The 16,915-nt window shown below is 40.3% G+C and overlaps 1 protein-coding gene across 2 annotated transcripts in view; it reads left to right on the forward strand.

The window, feature by feature from the left end:
* Positions 1–1,301: 1,301 nt before the first annotated feature.
* PDCD6IP (programmed cell death 6 interacting protein) overlaps positions 1,302–16,915 on the forward strand; it is a 62,403-nt gene continuing 46,789 nt past the window's right edge. For both annotated transcript variants that reach the window (XM_024743441.1, XM_024743442.1), the window contains exons 1-3: positions 1,302–1,643; positions 14,370–14,424; positions 15,906–15,975. In XM_024743441.1, coding sequence (XP_024599209.1) covers positions 1,435–1,643; positions 14,370–14,424; positions 15,906–15,975 — 334 coding nt within the window. In that variant the 5' untranslated portion in view covers positions 1,302–1,434. The remainder of the gene's footprint in view (positions 1,644–14,369; positions 14,425–15,905; positions 15,976–16,915) is intronic.

Below are 16,915 nucleotides of genomic sequence, written 5' to 3' on the forward strand. Positions count from 1 at the left end.
CCACCTTTCCATGGCAATACATTTTCATCTCATATTCAGTCCATCTATGTTCAAAGTTCTTCAATTGTCCTGAAAACGCATTTCATAGCTGGTCTGTTCAAATCAGGATTCAATCCAGATTCTACGTCCCTCAAATTTCTTTTACAGAGCAGTGGCTTTTTTATAACTATAATTTTTTAAAGAGATGGGGTCAGTTATTCTGCCTAATGTTCCACCTTCTGGATTTGTTTGGTTACTTTTCATGGTATCATTTAGTTTGCTCTTCTATCCCCTGTACTTCTTTATAAATTGTGTGTTAGATGCAAAGAATTGACAGATTCAAGTTAAACATTTTTGCCTGGAATAGACCATAGATGACGATATTGTATACTTCATATGACATCCCATCAGATTGATGCACAGGATGGCCTTTTAAAAATGTATTGATAAATTGTATCATGTCATCGTTTCTTAAATGGCATTTATAGCCTCCTTTCCATTTATTCTACAATACAAATTCTTTAACTTGGCTTACAAGGTTCTGAACGATTTGATGCCTGTTTACTCTTCCAACTTTATTTCATCCCATTCTCTACTTGTTTATTAAGTTTTTGCCACACTGTTTGCTTCCACTCCCTGAACATGGGAAGTGCTTGCCTCCTAGGGCCGTTGCCCCTTGGTCTGGGAGGCTCTCCCTAGCCACTACTCTCCCGGCCACTCTTCCCTTCCCCTAATGTCAAGCATCTTCTCAAACTGCAGGTCTTTTAAAGTTCACCTCCTCAGAAAAGACTTCTCTAATTATTTAATAATTATTATTGTTTAAACTAGGTTCTTTCGAGGGACCCTCATACCCTTACATGCCAAGCACCCTGCTTTTTGTACCAAGATACTTTTTTGGTCCACCTTAGTATCTGTGTCCTTACCTGACATTAAACTGCACAATAGCCAGGACCTTGCCTACTCGGCTCACTGTGCACACGGTATTCATACACAGCAGCCCGCTGAATGAATTACCATAGGTCACAATAACCCTGAGGCTGCCAGGTCTTGGACGGGTGGCTGCAAACTCGCGCACGTGGCGGTAACTGGAGCACTTCCCCGGGAAATTGTTAGAGCGCAGGAAGAATTATCTTTACGTGAAAGCACTCTGCCCACCTGCCGAGGAAGTACGGAGGAATGAGAAAATTCCGCCTGTGGAGAAAGCCGGCGCCGTAAGGCTGGGCGCAGGAAGAGTGGGGCCCCAGGTGAGCAGCGCCGGCGCCCGGTCTCCCTCACGTGACCGGAGGCGGCGCGCCGACTGCGCCTGCGCGATAGCTCCCGGAAGTGGCCAGACCCGAAGCGCAGGCCGAGCGGAGGTCTGTCAGCCCGTCAGTCAGCCCGTCCGGTACCCCGCGCGCCTCGGCCTTCGTCGCCGTCCCGCGGTCTTTGGCCCGAAGGGCGGCCGAGGCGCTCGCCATGGCGACGTTCGTCTCAGTGCAGCTGAAGAAGACCTCGGAGGTGGACCTGGCCAAGCCGCTGGTGAAGTTCATCCAGCAGACGTACCCGAGCGGCGGGGAGGAGCAGGCCCAGTACTGCCGCGCGGCGGAGGAGCTCAGCAAGCTGCGCCGCGCCGCGCTCGGCCGCCCGCTGGACAAGCACGAGGGCGCGCTCGAGACGCTGCTGAGGTGGGCCTGGGGCCGGGCGGGGGGAGGCCGTCGGCGGCCTGCTGCTCCCCTTGCTTCCTTCTCTCTTCCTGCGTCCCTCCTTCACACCCACTGCCCGGGCCGGCCGTCCTGCCCCTGGTGGCCGGGCGCGTAGGTGTGGTCTGCATTCCTTCCTGCTGAGCAGGAGCGGCCTCGAAGGCCCCGGGGACCCGACCCGCTTCCCCTAGCTGCCCGCCCTAGCCCTTGGTCCACCGAGGCTCGGGCCGTCGGCCACCTGGGAGGAACGGTCAGCCACGTACTGATCTCTCTTGCCACATTTACCCAGAACTGGTTTTCTTCACTTTTTGGTGGGGGGAGGGGGTCTCTGAGACTCCTCTCTTCCCCACTTTTTGCATCACTGCGAAACTTTCTTGGCCAGGTTTGGATTTCGTAATCGTAGTTGCTTCAGGGAAGTGGCAGAATTGGAACACTGGAACCCATGTTTATTACGTACTACCCTGTCCACCGGAATGAGCCATCTTCCTAGGTTCATCGTAACTGAACGACAAATGGAGAATTCCATAGGTTAGGAGCTGCCATTATTTGAAGTTAAACTTGAGTGACATTAACGTTCAAGATAGATTGCTTTTAATCAGTTTGTTCACAAACAGGTATGCAGATATTGGAGTAAATTTGTTATCTTAGCAAATGTTTATTGAGTTCAGGCTGTATTTAAGGAGAGTTCCTTTTGTAGTTCTTTCTAGTTAGGATGGCAGAACATTTTTATAGCACTTTATAGTTAAAAAAATTTATTTCACCCATCTTGTTAATGATCTCATTTCCTATGTGTAACATATTCTCCTTGTTTCACAGGAAAAACACAGCTGTATTAGTATGCAGGTAGGAGCAGCTCAGGTCAAACTAGCTTAGTAACTGCAAAGTCAAGGAATATTGCTTCCTTATCTTTAGGCATTCCAGGAGATCATCCTGCCTCTATGATGATTACCTCTTAGGAGAGCTTTGTTTCTCTATTGGGAGAGATGGCCACTGGCTCTCCTGTAATTACAGTGGTCTTAGCACTCAGGATCTTGGCTCTCCTGTAATTACAGTGGTCTTAACACTTAGGATCTTAGGTAAGAGTGCTTTTCTCCTACACCCTGGCGAAAGTCCATGGAGGCCTCTGATTGTGTTGGCTTGTGCCCATGTATGATGGTGGGAAATGGCCTAATTTAATTGCCCTTGTCTGAGTCACTCTGCTGGTTTAATTTCTCCATGCAGCATGGATTAAAGTAATATTAGTATGGACTGGGGAAGAGCTGGTTCTCCAGAAGGAGGCTACTGAATAGATTGCTTAGAGAGATGATGACCCCTTGGTGTCAGTTTTAAAGATAAGACTGTTGGGTTGCAAAGATCACTAACTTGATACTTAGTATAAGCTTTTTAAAAAGTTAGGGCTTCCCTGGTGGTTCAGTGGGTAAGAATCTGCCTGCCAATGCAGGGGACACGGGTTCGAGCCCTGGTCCGGGAAGATCCCACATGCCGCGGAGCAGCTAAGCGCCACAACTACAGAGCCTGTGCTCTAGAGCCCATGAGCCACAACTACTGAGCCTGCGTGCCACAACTACTGAAGCCCATGCACCTAGAGCCCATGCTCCGCAGCAAGAGAAACCACTGCAATAAGAAGCCCGTGCACCACAGCAAAGAGTAGCGCCCACTCGAAGAGTAGCCCCCGCTTGCCGCAACTAGAGAAAGCCCGCGCGCAGCAACAAAGACCCAACACAGCCAAAAATAAATAAAATTTAAAAATATTTAAAAAAGAAACAAATATAAAAAAAAAAATTAACCTATGAATACTTAGCCATTCTTTAGAATTAACATACTTAAAAAAAATCTCCAGGGGCTTCCCGGGTGGCGCAGTGGTTGAGAGTCTGCCTGCTAATGCAGGGGACACGGGTTCGAGCCCTGGTCTGGGAAGATCCCACATGCCGCGGAGCGGCTAGGCCCGTGAGCCACAACTACTGAGCCTGCGCGTCTGGAGCCTGTGCTCCGCAACAAGAGAGGCCGCGATGGGGAGAGGCCCGCGCACCGTGATGAAGAGTGGCCCCCGCTTGCCACAACTGGAGAAAGCCCTCGCACAGAAACGAAGACCCAACACAGCCAAAAATAAAGAAAATTTAAAAATATTTAAAAAAGAAACAAATATAAAAAAAAAAATTAACCTATGAATCCTTAGCCATTCTTTAGAATTAACATACTAAAAAAAAATCTCCAGTACAATTCTTATGTAGACATGAGTGGCATTCGGTGACGATTTTTCATTAGTAGTATTAAAAAAGCATGGGTTGTGTATAATGTACATATGAATACATTAGGTTTGGTCTCAGCCCTTAAGGAGTGTGTAGTCTTCAGAGACTAAAAGATGAGAGAATAGTGAGTAGTGGTTCTGTGAAGTTTAAAACTTTGTTCATTTGTTCATTCCTTTAGTCTTTTCCAAGGTGTAAATGTGAGAACTGTTCCTAGGTTCTAGGGCTGTTGAGGAGATAGTCTCTTTGAAACTATTTCTTTAGTTGTCTGTATTATCCTCATATTAACACATTCGTTCAACAACTACGCTTTTTTCACTTCTTGCTGTTCTAGGAGAGTTAGGGTAAACTAATAGATATTAGTACAGTCTATTAAATGGAGGTGTGTACAAAAGTACCTTTGGTATACATGCTGTAAAAATGAAACAATTGTGGGGTGTTCATCCAATCAAGCAGATTGTCTTACTTTTAATAATTATATTTGGATAATTGTGTAAACTGAACATTAATTTACATATTTTAAACTTAATGAACTTTTAAATAAAATTTTAAAAAAAGAGGGCTTAATCTAATTCCTAAAGAAGAGAAGCTAGCTTGGTAATGATACACAGCTCTACATATAGGTTCAGTGACTTGCCTTTTTTATTGTTACTAACTTCTAGATGACCTATTAAAATTTCCTAAAATACACATTTATGAGTTATAATATTAAGAGTGAATGTCATCATTTGTAAAGTGACTTTAACTACAAATTGATTAGGAGAGCCTTGGTAAATAGTGAATTTTACACTAGGTGATCAGATGGGAACCCTGCTGGGTTTTTTGGGGGGGGGAGGGGGAAGTTCCAGATACCACCTTCCATGTCTTTTGTTGTGATTAGTTTCTTTAGAGAGAAAGCTTCCAGTCTCGTTCCATGAAAAAGCCTGGTTGTCAGCTTTCTGAAATTTGGTCAGGGGAAATGGAGGTTGAGGATCTCAGCAGTCATGTATGCAGTTTTTTATATTATCTGTTTTAGTTTTATATTATTTATGTTGCTGTGTTAGGGGTGAAGTCATCTGCGTGTGGTAGATCTCAAATTGTCAGTGAGTTAAATTATGATTTTAGGACTTCCCTCGTGGCTCAGTGGTTAAGAATCTGCCTGCCAGTGCAGGGGACATGGGTTCGATCCCCGGTCTGGGAAGATCCCACATGCTGTGGAGCAACTAAGCCCGTGCACCACAACTACTGAGCCCGCACGCTGCAACTAGTGAAGCCCGTGTGCTCTAGGGCCCATGTGCCTCAATTACTGAGCCCATATGCTGCAACTACTGAAGCCTGCATGCATAGAGCCCAGTGCTCCGCAGCAAGAGAAGCCACTGCAATGAGAAGCCCGTGCACCACAACGAAGAGTAGCCCCCACTCGTTGCAACTAGAGAAAGCCTGCATGCAGCAATGAAGACCCAATGCAGCCAAAAAATAAATTGAAAAAAAATTATGATTTTACTCTGTGTGAAAAGTTGGTGGATGGGTAGTTCTGGTAGCCTAGGGATGGTGTAGTGGTTCTGTGAAGTTCATCAGGCTCAGGCTCTGGCTCCTCCAGTGAGCTGCTCTGTAAAACCTAGAGTCTTTGCTCTCAAGGTCCAGATAGCAGTCATACCCAAGTTTTAGGAGGATGGAGGGAGGGAGAAAGAAGGCAGAGGGCTCAGCCTCCACGATGTTTCCTGGAAGCTGCCCCGGAATACCCTGCTCATATGTTATTGGCCATTATGTGTGTCCACATCTAATAGAAGGGTAGGATAGGTAAAGGAATTTTTAAGAAAATTTTTATCAGAGTATAGTCACTTTACAGCGTTGTGTTAGTTTCTACTGTACAGCAAAGCGAATCAGCTATATGTATACTTATATCCTCCCTTTTTTGGATTTCCTTCCCATTCAGGTCACCGCAGAGCATTGAGTAGGGTTCCCTGTGCTATACAGTAGGTTCTCATTAGTTATCTATTTTATACATAGTATCAATAGTGTATATATGTCAGTACCCATCTCCCAATTCATCCCCCTCCCCGTATCCATATGTTTGTTCTCTATGTCTGTGTCTCTATTTCTGCTTTGCAAATAAGATAATCTATACCATTTTTTTAGATTGCACATATATGCATTAATATACAATGTTTGTTTTTCTCTTTCCGACTTAACTTCACTCTGTATGACTATCTCTAGGTCCACCCACGTCTCTACAAATGACCCAGTTTTGTTCCTTTTTATGGCTGAGTAGTATTCCATTGTGTGTGTGTATGTGTGTGTGTATATATATATATATATATATATATGTTACCACATCTTCTTTATCCATTCTTCTGTTGATGGATATTTAGGTTGCTTCCATGTCCTGGCTATTGTAAATAGTGCTGCAGTGAACATTGGGGTGCATGTGTCTTTCTTTTTTTTTTTTTAAATAAATTTAGTTATTTTATTTTTTGCTGCGTTGGGCCTTTGTTGCTGTCCCTGGGCTTTCTCTAGTTGAGGCAAGCAGGGCTACTCTTCGTTGCGGTGCGTGGGCTTCTCATTGCGGTGGCTTCTCTTGTTGCAGAGCACTGGCTCTAGGCACACAGGCCCAGTAGTTGTGGCATGCAGGCTTCAGTAGTTGTGGCTTGTGGGCTCTAGATCATAGGCTCAGTAGTTGTGGCGCAAGGACTTAGTTGCTTCGCGGCATGTGGTATCTTCCCAGAGCAGGGCTCGAACCTGTGGTACCCTGCATTGGCAGGTGTATTCTTAACCACTGTGCCACCAGGGAAGTCCCCGGTATATAGTATTCTTGTTGACATTTTTTAATAGTTTGTAATTTTAGTTTTCTTTAACTCAAGAGTCCTTTATATGGATTTTGTAAAATTTCTAAATAGCTGTGTGTCACTTTTTTGTGGGTTAATACTTAGTTTGCTGCATTATGGTAGTATCTTTTTCATTTGTAAAATAAAGGTGATGGAATTAGTTTCATAATTTCTGAAATTTTATCCCAGCATTAGTGTTTTACAGATCAAGAAAGAAAATATTGCTGCTCCATTTTACTTCTCAAGCTGTTGCTTACATTCTGATTGTTGCTTAAGATATTGAGATAATATTAGTCCTAATGACGTTGCTACAATTTGTTAATAAAACAGTGTGGGGAATATAAAGATATATAATACCTGACCCTTGGTCTCAAGGAGTATCTGTAGTAGCCAGACCTTAAATTGGCTCAGTAATTTTATTGTGCATAAATGAATAAACTTGAAAATTTAAAGGAAAATTTTAAATCTCTGCTTTTCTGTGTTCTGACTTTTCTAATGTTTAATAAATAAAATAGCTTGTCAGGATTTTCTTCACTCTTTGTAACCCTAGAGAGAATCTTCTCTCAGAATCTTCTGCACACAGGAGGTTTAAGCCACGCAGCTAGCTTTGTGGTAGAGTTAGACTAAGATCTTGACTTCTTGACTCCCTGACTATTTACTTTCTGCCATACTCTGCTGCAGTAGTGCTTCATTAGTGATTCTTCATGAGGTAAATTGGGCAAAGAAAGAAGTGTGAAAATAAGGTTCAGGAGGCATCTGTTAACTTTGATCAATATCTGGCCCAGCTCTCTTGTTTCTGTCTCTGGTTGGTGGGCTGGGAGTTGCCCAGCCCTCAGTACTGGCTGGAGCTGGATGGGTTACGTGAATTTGCGTTGCAGTATCACTTTGCCTAACGTAGATTGGTTGTTCTCAGTCTTCACAGCTTCCCCTTAAAAAAAACTTTAAAACTAGAATTTCTAATGGGAATTTGTCCTGTACCTATCACTGGTATATTAAAAGAAATATATTCATTTCCTTTTTATTTCCCCATGAGATTTTAAACGTTGAGTTCTTAGATATGTGCTCTAAAGTGATTGAGTTTTATGAAATACTGGAGAACATGTAAAACACTTATGAATAGTTGTAAAATAAGAATCTGTAGCTACCGTTTTTCCAACATGTGCAGTGTGTCCAGGCAATATTTTAAGCTTTGAGTATATATTGTATCATTTGTCCCTCATGCTTAAATTAAATGAGGTTTTGCCCTCACTTTAGGAAGGGTTTAGAGAGGTTGAGGAGTAACTTGCATGCAGTCACACAGCTAAGAGTTGGTGGCATTGGGATTCAAACTCAGGGTTGTCTGACTTACCTTTTTATGTTTAGGATTTTATAGTTAATTTTTTTTTTTTACTTATTTTTAAAATAAAATCTTTAACGGTACAGATTCTTTTTTTTTTTTTTGCTACACCAGTACTCTGGTGTAGCATACTGGCTTTCTCTCTCCCCACTTGTGGAAAACTTGCAGCCTAGCTCTAATTTGTTAGAGGTATACCCTGGGATAGAATCTGCTGATTGAGTAAAGCATATTTAAATGATAAAGAGAGGGGTGTGGTAGATTCTCTTGTTCTGCTCTTGTGCTGCTCTTGTTCCGTCTTTAGAGAGCTTTGATAGCTGAGAATTAGGCTGAACTATGAGGGGTCGTATGTGGTGGAATTATATTGAAAGGATAGCTTACTGTACTTCGTACTGTAGGAACAGCATTTTCCCTGTGGTACCTGCAGTTAGCAATGGCTATTTTCTTTTGAAAAGCATTAGTTGGTCTCTTTGTTGGAGTTTACTCCATATTATGAAGTCAGATATTATTGATTTCCAATGAGTGTTGTACAGTACTTATATTTCATTTTTTCATACTTATATTTCATATTATATAACCTGTCTTAAGACAGCTATTTTACTTTGAAGATTCCATCGCGTATCTTCCTAGTCATTTAAATGTAGGATATACATGTGCTGTTACCCCACATACGTTTTCAGAGTTGACCCCAAAAAGCTTTGGAGTAAATAGGGTAGGTATAAAATTTTAGTACATTCTCTTTAGCCTTTCTTTTTTTTCCTGATTCACTTGCAGAGCAAGTAGCTTCATCTCCTCCTACTTCCTTCCTTGCTGTCTGTAGAGCAGAGGCCTGCCCAGCTGCCTGTTTTTGTATGGTCCAGGGCACCACTCTAGCATTGTGAGCCTTGGAGAGTTAGCTGGGGTGCTCCCCTCTGCCCCATCCTCCCCTTTATTCCAAGTGTTTGCTTCTCTGGCCAGTAGCCGTGCCTCACTGCTGCCCAGGGCTTGCTCAGGTGCCCTACACGTTGGGTTTTCTGCTTGGCAGTGGCTTGGCAGTGAATGGTGTAATCTCACACCGGAACTTGGTGACTCAGCAAATTGCCCTCTCTCCTGCCAGCTGTACCAGCCGCCCAAGTTTGAGATGGCTAGACTCTCTGGCAGGAGAGAAGGGCGTGCTGATATTTGAGTGTCACTGGGGCAGAGAGTGAAACAGACTGTATTCGCCACTACTCACCTCCCTCCCCTGGGCTTCTTAACACCAGACTGGATCCTCTTCCCTCAGAGAAGTCTCCAGCTAATGGCAATTAGATAGCTGTGTACTTAGTGTACCCACCATCTCAGATGGCCCAACCCAGGTAAAAAGCGCCCAGGGCAGGGCAGGAGTTTTCTTTCTTGTTATAACAAACCTACATTTTATCCTTGATTTTGCCTCTTTTTTGGCAAAGCCTAGAATAGCCCTTTTCAGAAAAAGTGTGCCAGTCCCCGCCCTATAGCCCTGTCGGCCTCCTTGCACATTGTTGCCTCAGGGTCTTGGTACTTGCTAGTCTCTCCTTATGGACACGTTCTTTGGTAGCTCCTGTTTATTACCAAAACAGAGAATCTCAGGTTTTACTTTTCAGAGATTAAAAAAAGTTGCCTTTTAAAAACTTTGCATTTTACTGATTCATTTGTTTGGAGCTAGCAATGAAACTGAGCAAATAGACCCAGTTTCTGTTACAGTCCTTTGAGAGAAAAGACATTAAACAAAGTCCTGCAAATAAATATATTACCAACTGTGGTAAGTTCTGTGAAGGAAAAATTCAGGGGCCTAAGATTATAAATGGAGAGGGGAACTAATTTAGAAAAGGAGTGAGATTGAGTGCCTCTATCATTTCTGCCACCACCGTGGATCATCTGTTTACTGGATTACTGCAGTAGCTTTCTGACTTGTCTGTACTTATGCCCTGGCACACCTGCAAGTCAGTTTTCTACATAGCAACCAGGGTGACTCTGAAAATGGATTAGCTCGTGTTACTCTTGTCCAAACCCTCTGGATGCTTCCTCCTCTTACTCTATAGTAGAAGCCAAAAGTCTTACAAGTTGCACTCCAGGCATCATTACTTCCTTGATTTAATGTCCCACGATTTTCTCCAGTGCTCACTCTCTGGCCATATGCCTCCTAATCATGGCAGAGATCTTTTCAGGCATACTCTGGTCTCAGCTTTTTGGCACTTGCTCTTCCCTTGACTGGTAATGCTTTTCCCTCACATCCCATCACTTCCTTCATGCCCTCTCTATTATTCATGATTGTTAAAAAATTTTTTATGTATTTTATTTATTTACTTTTGGCTGCCTTGGGTCTTCGTTGCTGCGCATGGGCTTTCTCCAGTTGTGGCAAGCGGGGGCTACTCTTTGTTGCAGTGGCTTGTCTTGTTGTGGAGCGCGGGCTCTAGGCGCACGGGCTTCAGTAGTTGTGGCACATGTGCTCAGTAGTTGTGGCACATGGGCTCAGTAGTTGTGGCTCGTGGGCTCTAGAGTGCAGGCTCAGTAGTTGTGGCACATGGGCTTAGTTGCTCTGCGGCATGTGGGATCTTTCCGGACCAGGGCTTGAACCCATGTCCCCTGCATTGGCAGGTGGATTCTTAACCACTGCACCACCAGGGAAGCCCCCAGGATGTTTCAAAATTTTTTATTTTTTACTTTTATGTAGTCAAATGACCATGTTATCTGAAAAAACTACAGCCTTCTCACCTCACCCCATACACATACCTTATTTCTCTCACTTCTTTAAGTGCCACTGCACTTAGCACTATCTACTTTACTACATTTTTACTTTATCTTGTGTTGTGTCCCACTCAAAAAGTAAGCTTTACAAGGGTGCAAATTTTTAAATGCTTATGTTCTGCTGAATTCCTATATCCTAGAACTGTGTTTGGTGCATAGTAAACTTGTAGTATATGTTTGTTGAATGAGTGAATGAATGAGGACAAGAAAAAGGGGAAATTGTGATGGGAAAATTTCCAGGTATGGGGGAAAAAAATGGGTGAAAGCCCTGAGCCAGGAGAGAGCATAGCATTTTAGTGCCTAGAATGTGTAGTGAATATTCTGAGTTGAGGCTGGAGAGTTGAATGATGTCAAAAGTTTTGGATGTAATTATAAGTAGAATGGGAATGCAAGAATACTCTCCTACATAACCAAAGTACAGCTTTCAAAATCAGGAAATTAACATTGATTGAATATTACCATTTAATCTACAAAACTCATTCAGATTTTGCTGATTTTCCCAATAATGTTGTTTACAGGTCCAGGATCTAATCCCAGATCTTGGCATTGCATTTAATTGCCTTTTTAGTCTCCTTCAATCTGGAATAGTTCCTCAGTTTTTCCTTGTCGTTCACCATGTTGGCATTTTTGAAGAGTACTGGCTGCTTACTTTGTGGAATGTCCCTCAGTAAGGGCTTGCCTCATATTTTCTTGTGTTTTACGCATTTGGGGGCTCTAGTACCACCCAAGTGATGCTGTGTTCTTTTTAGTGCATATTAGGAAAAACACGAGGTTGATTTGTCCCATTGCTGATAATGTTTAACTTTTATCACTTTGTTAAGATGCTGTCTGCCAGATTTTTTGGCCTTACAATTAATAAGTTATACTAATTAGTATTTTGTGGGGAGGTACTTTGCAACTTTGTAATATCCTGTTTCCATCAAACTTTTGTGTTTTAGCTTCCATTAATGATTTTACCTGAATCAGATATTATATTATGAAAGATGCCAAATGGTGACATTTCTCACTTCATTGTTTCTTCTAGATTTATTAGTTGGCATTGTACAGTAGGGTAGAGCTTTCCCTATTCACCTGTTTGTTTTGTTTACTTTAGAACGGTGTTCTTATTTTCCTTAGTGGGTTATGATTTGTTATTTATTTGAATTATTCTGGACTTCGCTAGTAGGAGCTGCTTAAAGCTAGTTCCTGTGTTCTTCTGACATATCCTCATCATTTTTTGAGTCCTTAACTTCCTAGCATAGCTAGATGTTTTAGGCTTGCCGCTTGAATTTTCTCAGTTGCAGCCATGGAGCCAGCAATTTCTCTAAGGACTGGCTGGCTCCGTTTAATGCATAGTACTATTTATCTGGCCTCTAGGTGTGCTTATTGCTACTTAGGTATTATTGCTTCTAGGACCTCTCAGCATATACATTTAGGAAATACATACACACACATATTTATACCTCTTTTGTATCTGTATTACATTGTATTAAAAAATGAGTTCACACTGTTACCTCCCGTTCCGATCCAAAGCCAGCATTTCTTCTAGCTGTCCACCTTCCCATGTTTGTAACTCCTTTCTCTGGTAGTTAGAAGCCTGACTCCCATTATCTTCATTGTATTTACCTAATTGCTCAATTCTTCCTCTGTGTAACCAAACTTGTGGCCATGGCAGCCCCAAACTTGATCTCTGACATGTTGCTCACACCCCTCTGGAAAACTTGGCCTCAGAAATAACAATTGCAAAGAGCCATGGTGATGGGGGTGGAGAAGCAGGGAGGTGATAAGGGAAGGAAGAAAGATTACAGGCCAGTTAGAAAGCTTGGCCTTGGACACCCCCCCCAACCTCCTTGCTAGCTCAGAGGTCAGCCTGATAGGGGAAGACTGCCTCATGTTTGATAATCATTCTGGCTGCTGTGTGGAGAACACATTGAAGAGAATGAGAAAGGAGAAGAGGAGACAGGGCGACTGGCTAGGGAACTTTTGGATTAGTTTACATTCAAGGGAGAGTGGAATTGTTGACTGTGTAGCAGTGGTGGAGATGGACAGGAGAGGACATACCCAAATCATATGGGAAAGTTGGTAAACCTGTTTTTAATCAGTAGTTTACCAGAGGTGTTAATCTGCCCAATGGATATAAAGTTATCTTAATAAGAAATAGTATTTTAAGATATACATTGGTTACCTAGGCAGATATTAGTTTGCTTTTAGCCAATAATAGTTGATAAGTATTTTTCTTTGGTGGTAAGAGGTTTTTTTTGACAGTTTTTCATTGCATGCATTTTAGATACAGGTTTACACATTAAAAGACTGTGTGGAACTTCCCTGGTGGTGCAGTGGATAAGGTGCTGCGCTCCCAATGCAGCGGGCCTGGGTTCGATCCCTGGTCAGGGAACTAGATCCCACATGCATGTCGCAGCTAAGACCTGGTGCAACCAAAAAAAAAAAAAAAAGACTACGTTAATTAACTTTAAAATGGCTGATTGAAATCTGATTTGTGGTCCACTCAAAGTTAACACGTATAATTTTAGTGTACTCCAGTTGTGTTTACATAAATGTGTGTAATATTTAGCTTTGATAATTTAAAATTTTGACCGGTTTTTATATTTAATTAATAAATTATTTTTAAGGTTCTTTTTTCTTCCTGTTTTATTGAGATATAATTGACACATAGCACTGTATAAGTTTAAGGTGTACAGCATAATGGTTTGACTTATATGCATCATGAAATGATGACCACAGTAAGTTTAGTGAGTATCCGTCATCTCATATAGATACAATATTAAAGAAATAGAAAAAAGTTTTCTTTTAAGGTGTACAGCATAATGGTTTGACTTATATGCATCATGAAATGATGACCACAATAAGTTTAGTGAGTATCCGTCATCTCATATAGATACAATATTAAAGAAATAGAAAAAAGTTTTCTTTTCCTTGTGATGAGAACTCTTAGGATTTACTCTCTTAACTTTCATATAGAACACACAGCAGTGTTCATTATAATTATCATGTGGTACTTAACAATCCCTAGTACTTATTTATCTTGTAACTGGAAGTTTGTACCTTTTGACTGCCTTCATCCAGTTCCCACTCCCCTCAGCCCCCCACCTCTGGTAACCACACATCTGATCTCTGTTTGTTTTTGGAATATAATTGACCTACAACACTATGTTAGTTTCTGTCACACAACATAGTGATTTGATATTTTGGTACATTTCAAAATAATCACCACAAGTCTAGATGCCATCTGTCACCGTACAAAGGTATTACATAATTATTGACCATATTCCCCATATTGTACATTCCATATTCGTAACTCATTTATTTTGCAACAGGACATTTATACCTCTTAATCTCCTATGCAGTAAGGAAAAGACAGCCTCTTCAATAAATGGTGTTGGGAAAACAGGACTACTTTCTCACACCATGCACAAAAATAAATTCAAAATGGATTAAAGACTTTTAAATGTAAGGCTTGAAACCATAAAACTTCTACAAGAAAACATAGTACGCTGTTTGACATGAGTCTTCGTAATATTTTTTTGAATATGTCTCCTCAGTCAAGGGAAACAAAAAGAAAAATAAACAAATTTGCTCTTTTTTTTAGATACTATGATCAGATCTGTTCCATTGAACCCAAATTCCCATTTTCTGAAAACCAGGTAAGTCATTAATTTTAATTTGTTTTAAACTTATATGATAATGGTAAATAACTCATTTCCTCCTACCCATGGTATTTTATTAAAATAAATGGTGCCTCTTCACTATCCCTAGGTTTTTATGAGACTTTAAAAATACAAATTAGAAACTTTTAAGCCCATTGTAAAGAGTCTCTTGGAAATTCTATTCATGCCATTCCTCAGTCACATCTGGGCTCATTTAGTGCATTGGACTGCATTTTTTTTCTTGCAGTTTTTAATCAATAGGATCTTTTGACTAATATAATCTGTGGTGCCCTTTCCTTTGGTTTTTACAGAATAAAGAAAACTGTATGATTCAGGGAGTACTAGTCTCATTTTATATGCTTTAAAAATTATTTGCACAAGTTATATTTGCATATGAATTTGCAGATACTATGATTAGATGTTACACTATAAGAATGTCAATCTTACTTTCTCTTAAAGGCTAGATATTGAAAATGCTGATGATTTATTACAGTTTTATTTGGGAGACTTGTTAAAAGTTTTTGTGTGGCATTTCTAAATTTTAAAATAGTTTATACAAAATACTTTAAACATTCTTGTACTAAAGTTTTTACAAGTCAAATAATATGGTAAGATTTGCTTTAAAATATTCCAGGAGAAAAAGTATGTGTGTAGTGGGGTTGGGGTCAGGAAGTGAGGGTAGATGAACCAAGAAGGGCAGAAGGCTAAAACTGCTAATGGGTGTATGGGAGTTCCTTGTGTTATTCTCTCTAGTTTTGTGTGTATTGAAAATTTCTCTAATCTAGAATTGAAAAATTTTGTATTGGATTGCAATACATAATTTAAAAGAGGCCAAGTTCTTTTTAACCTTCATGTGTGGAATATTTTAGAGTAGAGTGAGATGCAGTTTTTAATTAAGTAAACTTTTATTTGTATACATACATAAAAGTGAACAGTATCATGTATATAGCTTGAATCTTCAGAAAGTGAATATATATGTATAACCACCACCCAGATCAAGAAATAAAATATTGTCTCATTTTATCCTGGAAAGGTAATCATTCTCCTACTTTTGTCATCATGTATTCCATAGTTTTAAATTTTATCCTCTGGGAAACCTGTAGAGCTTACTTCGTTGCCTTCACTTCTCTTGGCTTATTTGATGATCGTTTATTAAGTATCTGTTCTGTTCAAGCCATTGTGTGTTTGTAAAGATGAGTAAGATTGTGTTTTCTGAAGAAGACAATAATGTATTCAGTTATTGAGGCAGAATGACCATTTGAAATATCCTAGTGCCAGTATCTTACTTTCAAAAAAGAAAATTTTATGGTCCACAAAAAGGAAAAGGAATTGGTTGGTTAGAGAATATAGTATTTTAGATGGGTTGAAGCTTTTGTCCTTTTCTTCACTGTGGATTTTTCTTTGAAAGAGACTTAATATTTAATGAGATTCAGGAAGGTAACATGAATTTCTTTTCTTTTTTTCCTCTTTTTATCAAGATCTGCTTGACATTTACCTGGAAGGATGCTTTTGATAAAGGTTCACTTTTTGGAGGATCTGTAAAATTGGGTATGTAATTTTTAAATAAAAAATGATAGGAAATTTGTTCTAAATACTTTGTATTGTTGTAGGTTTCTAAAATTGCTCTCCTTATGACTCTTTGTAAATAATAAAAATTTTTATGTTTTATTTTCTTTCTAACTTCAACTTTTAATGAAATTTCCGAATATTTGTAGAGAGCCTACACCTTGCCAGGCACTGTCATAGTTTTAAAAATGAATAAGATAGTTGTACTCAGTCAGGTTGGGAAGGTAGCTATCATTCTAAAATATTGTAGAGAGTATATTAGTCTGTGAACAAACTTCCGGGAGCATAGATGAGGGAGTGGTTAATTCTGCCTGTTTGAATGCAAGTGATGTTTGAGTGAGGCCCTGAAGGATGAATTTGGTTTTTCCAGGTAGAAAATAACATTACAGGTAGAATATTATAACTGAAAGTCACAAGGCTTTTTGATCTACCAGCTCATCATGTTAACCTTTCTGTGTGTTAACTTTCTCCTCTGTGAAGTAGGGAATAGTACTGTGAAGTACTGTTTATTTCATTGGGTTCTTCTGTGGATAAAATGAGTGAATATGTGTAAAGTCCTTAGAACAAGGCTCAATAACTATTAGCTACAATCAATAATATGGGTATTATATTACATATGAAATACATATATATAATGTGTATGCATCATAGAATATATACTATATAATATTATATAACAGTGTCATATAGTGTGTTACTATATGTAATACATATTGATATAATTATTGTTAAGGCTTGAAACCTTAGGTGAATTGGGGATTATGGAGGGTGAAGACATTGGAGAGTAGATTGTGAAGAGCTGTAAGTGTACTGTGAATTTGTGCTCTTCCCTCTTATATGTTTATAGCTTATTCCACCCAGGCACTGTGGAAGGGGCTTTACACATATTATCTTAGTAAATTCCTTCTCAGCCCAATGAAGA

This window comes from Neophocaena asiaeorientalis, unplaced genomic scaffold (assembly GCF_003031525.2).
Source record: "Neophocaena asiaeorientalis asiaeorientalis breed wild unplaced genomic scaffold, Neophocaena_asiaeorientalis_V1.1 scaffold332, whole genome shotgun sequence".
Classification (NCBI taxonomy): Eukaryota; Metazoa; Chordata; class Mammalia; order Artiodactyla; family Phocoenidae; genus Neophocaena; species Neophocaena asiaeorientalis.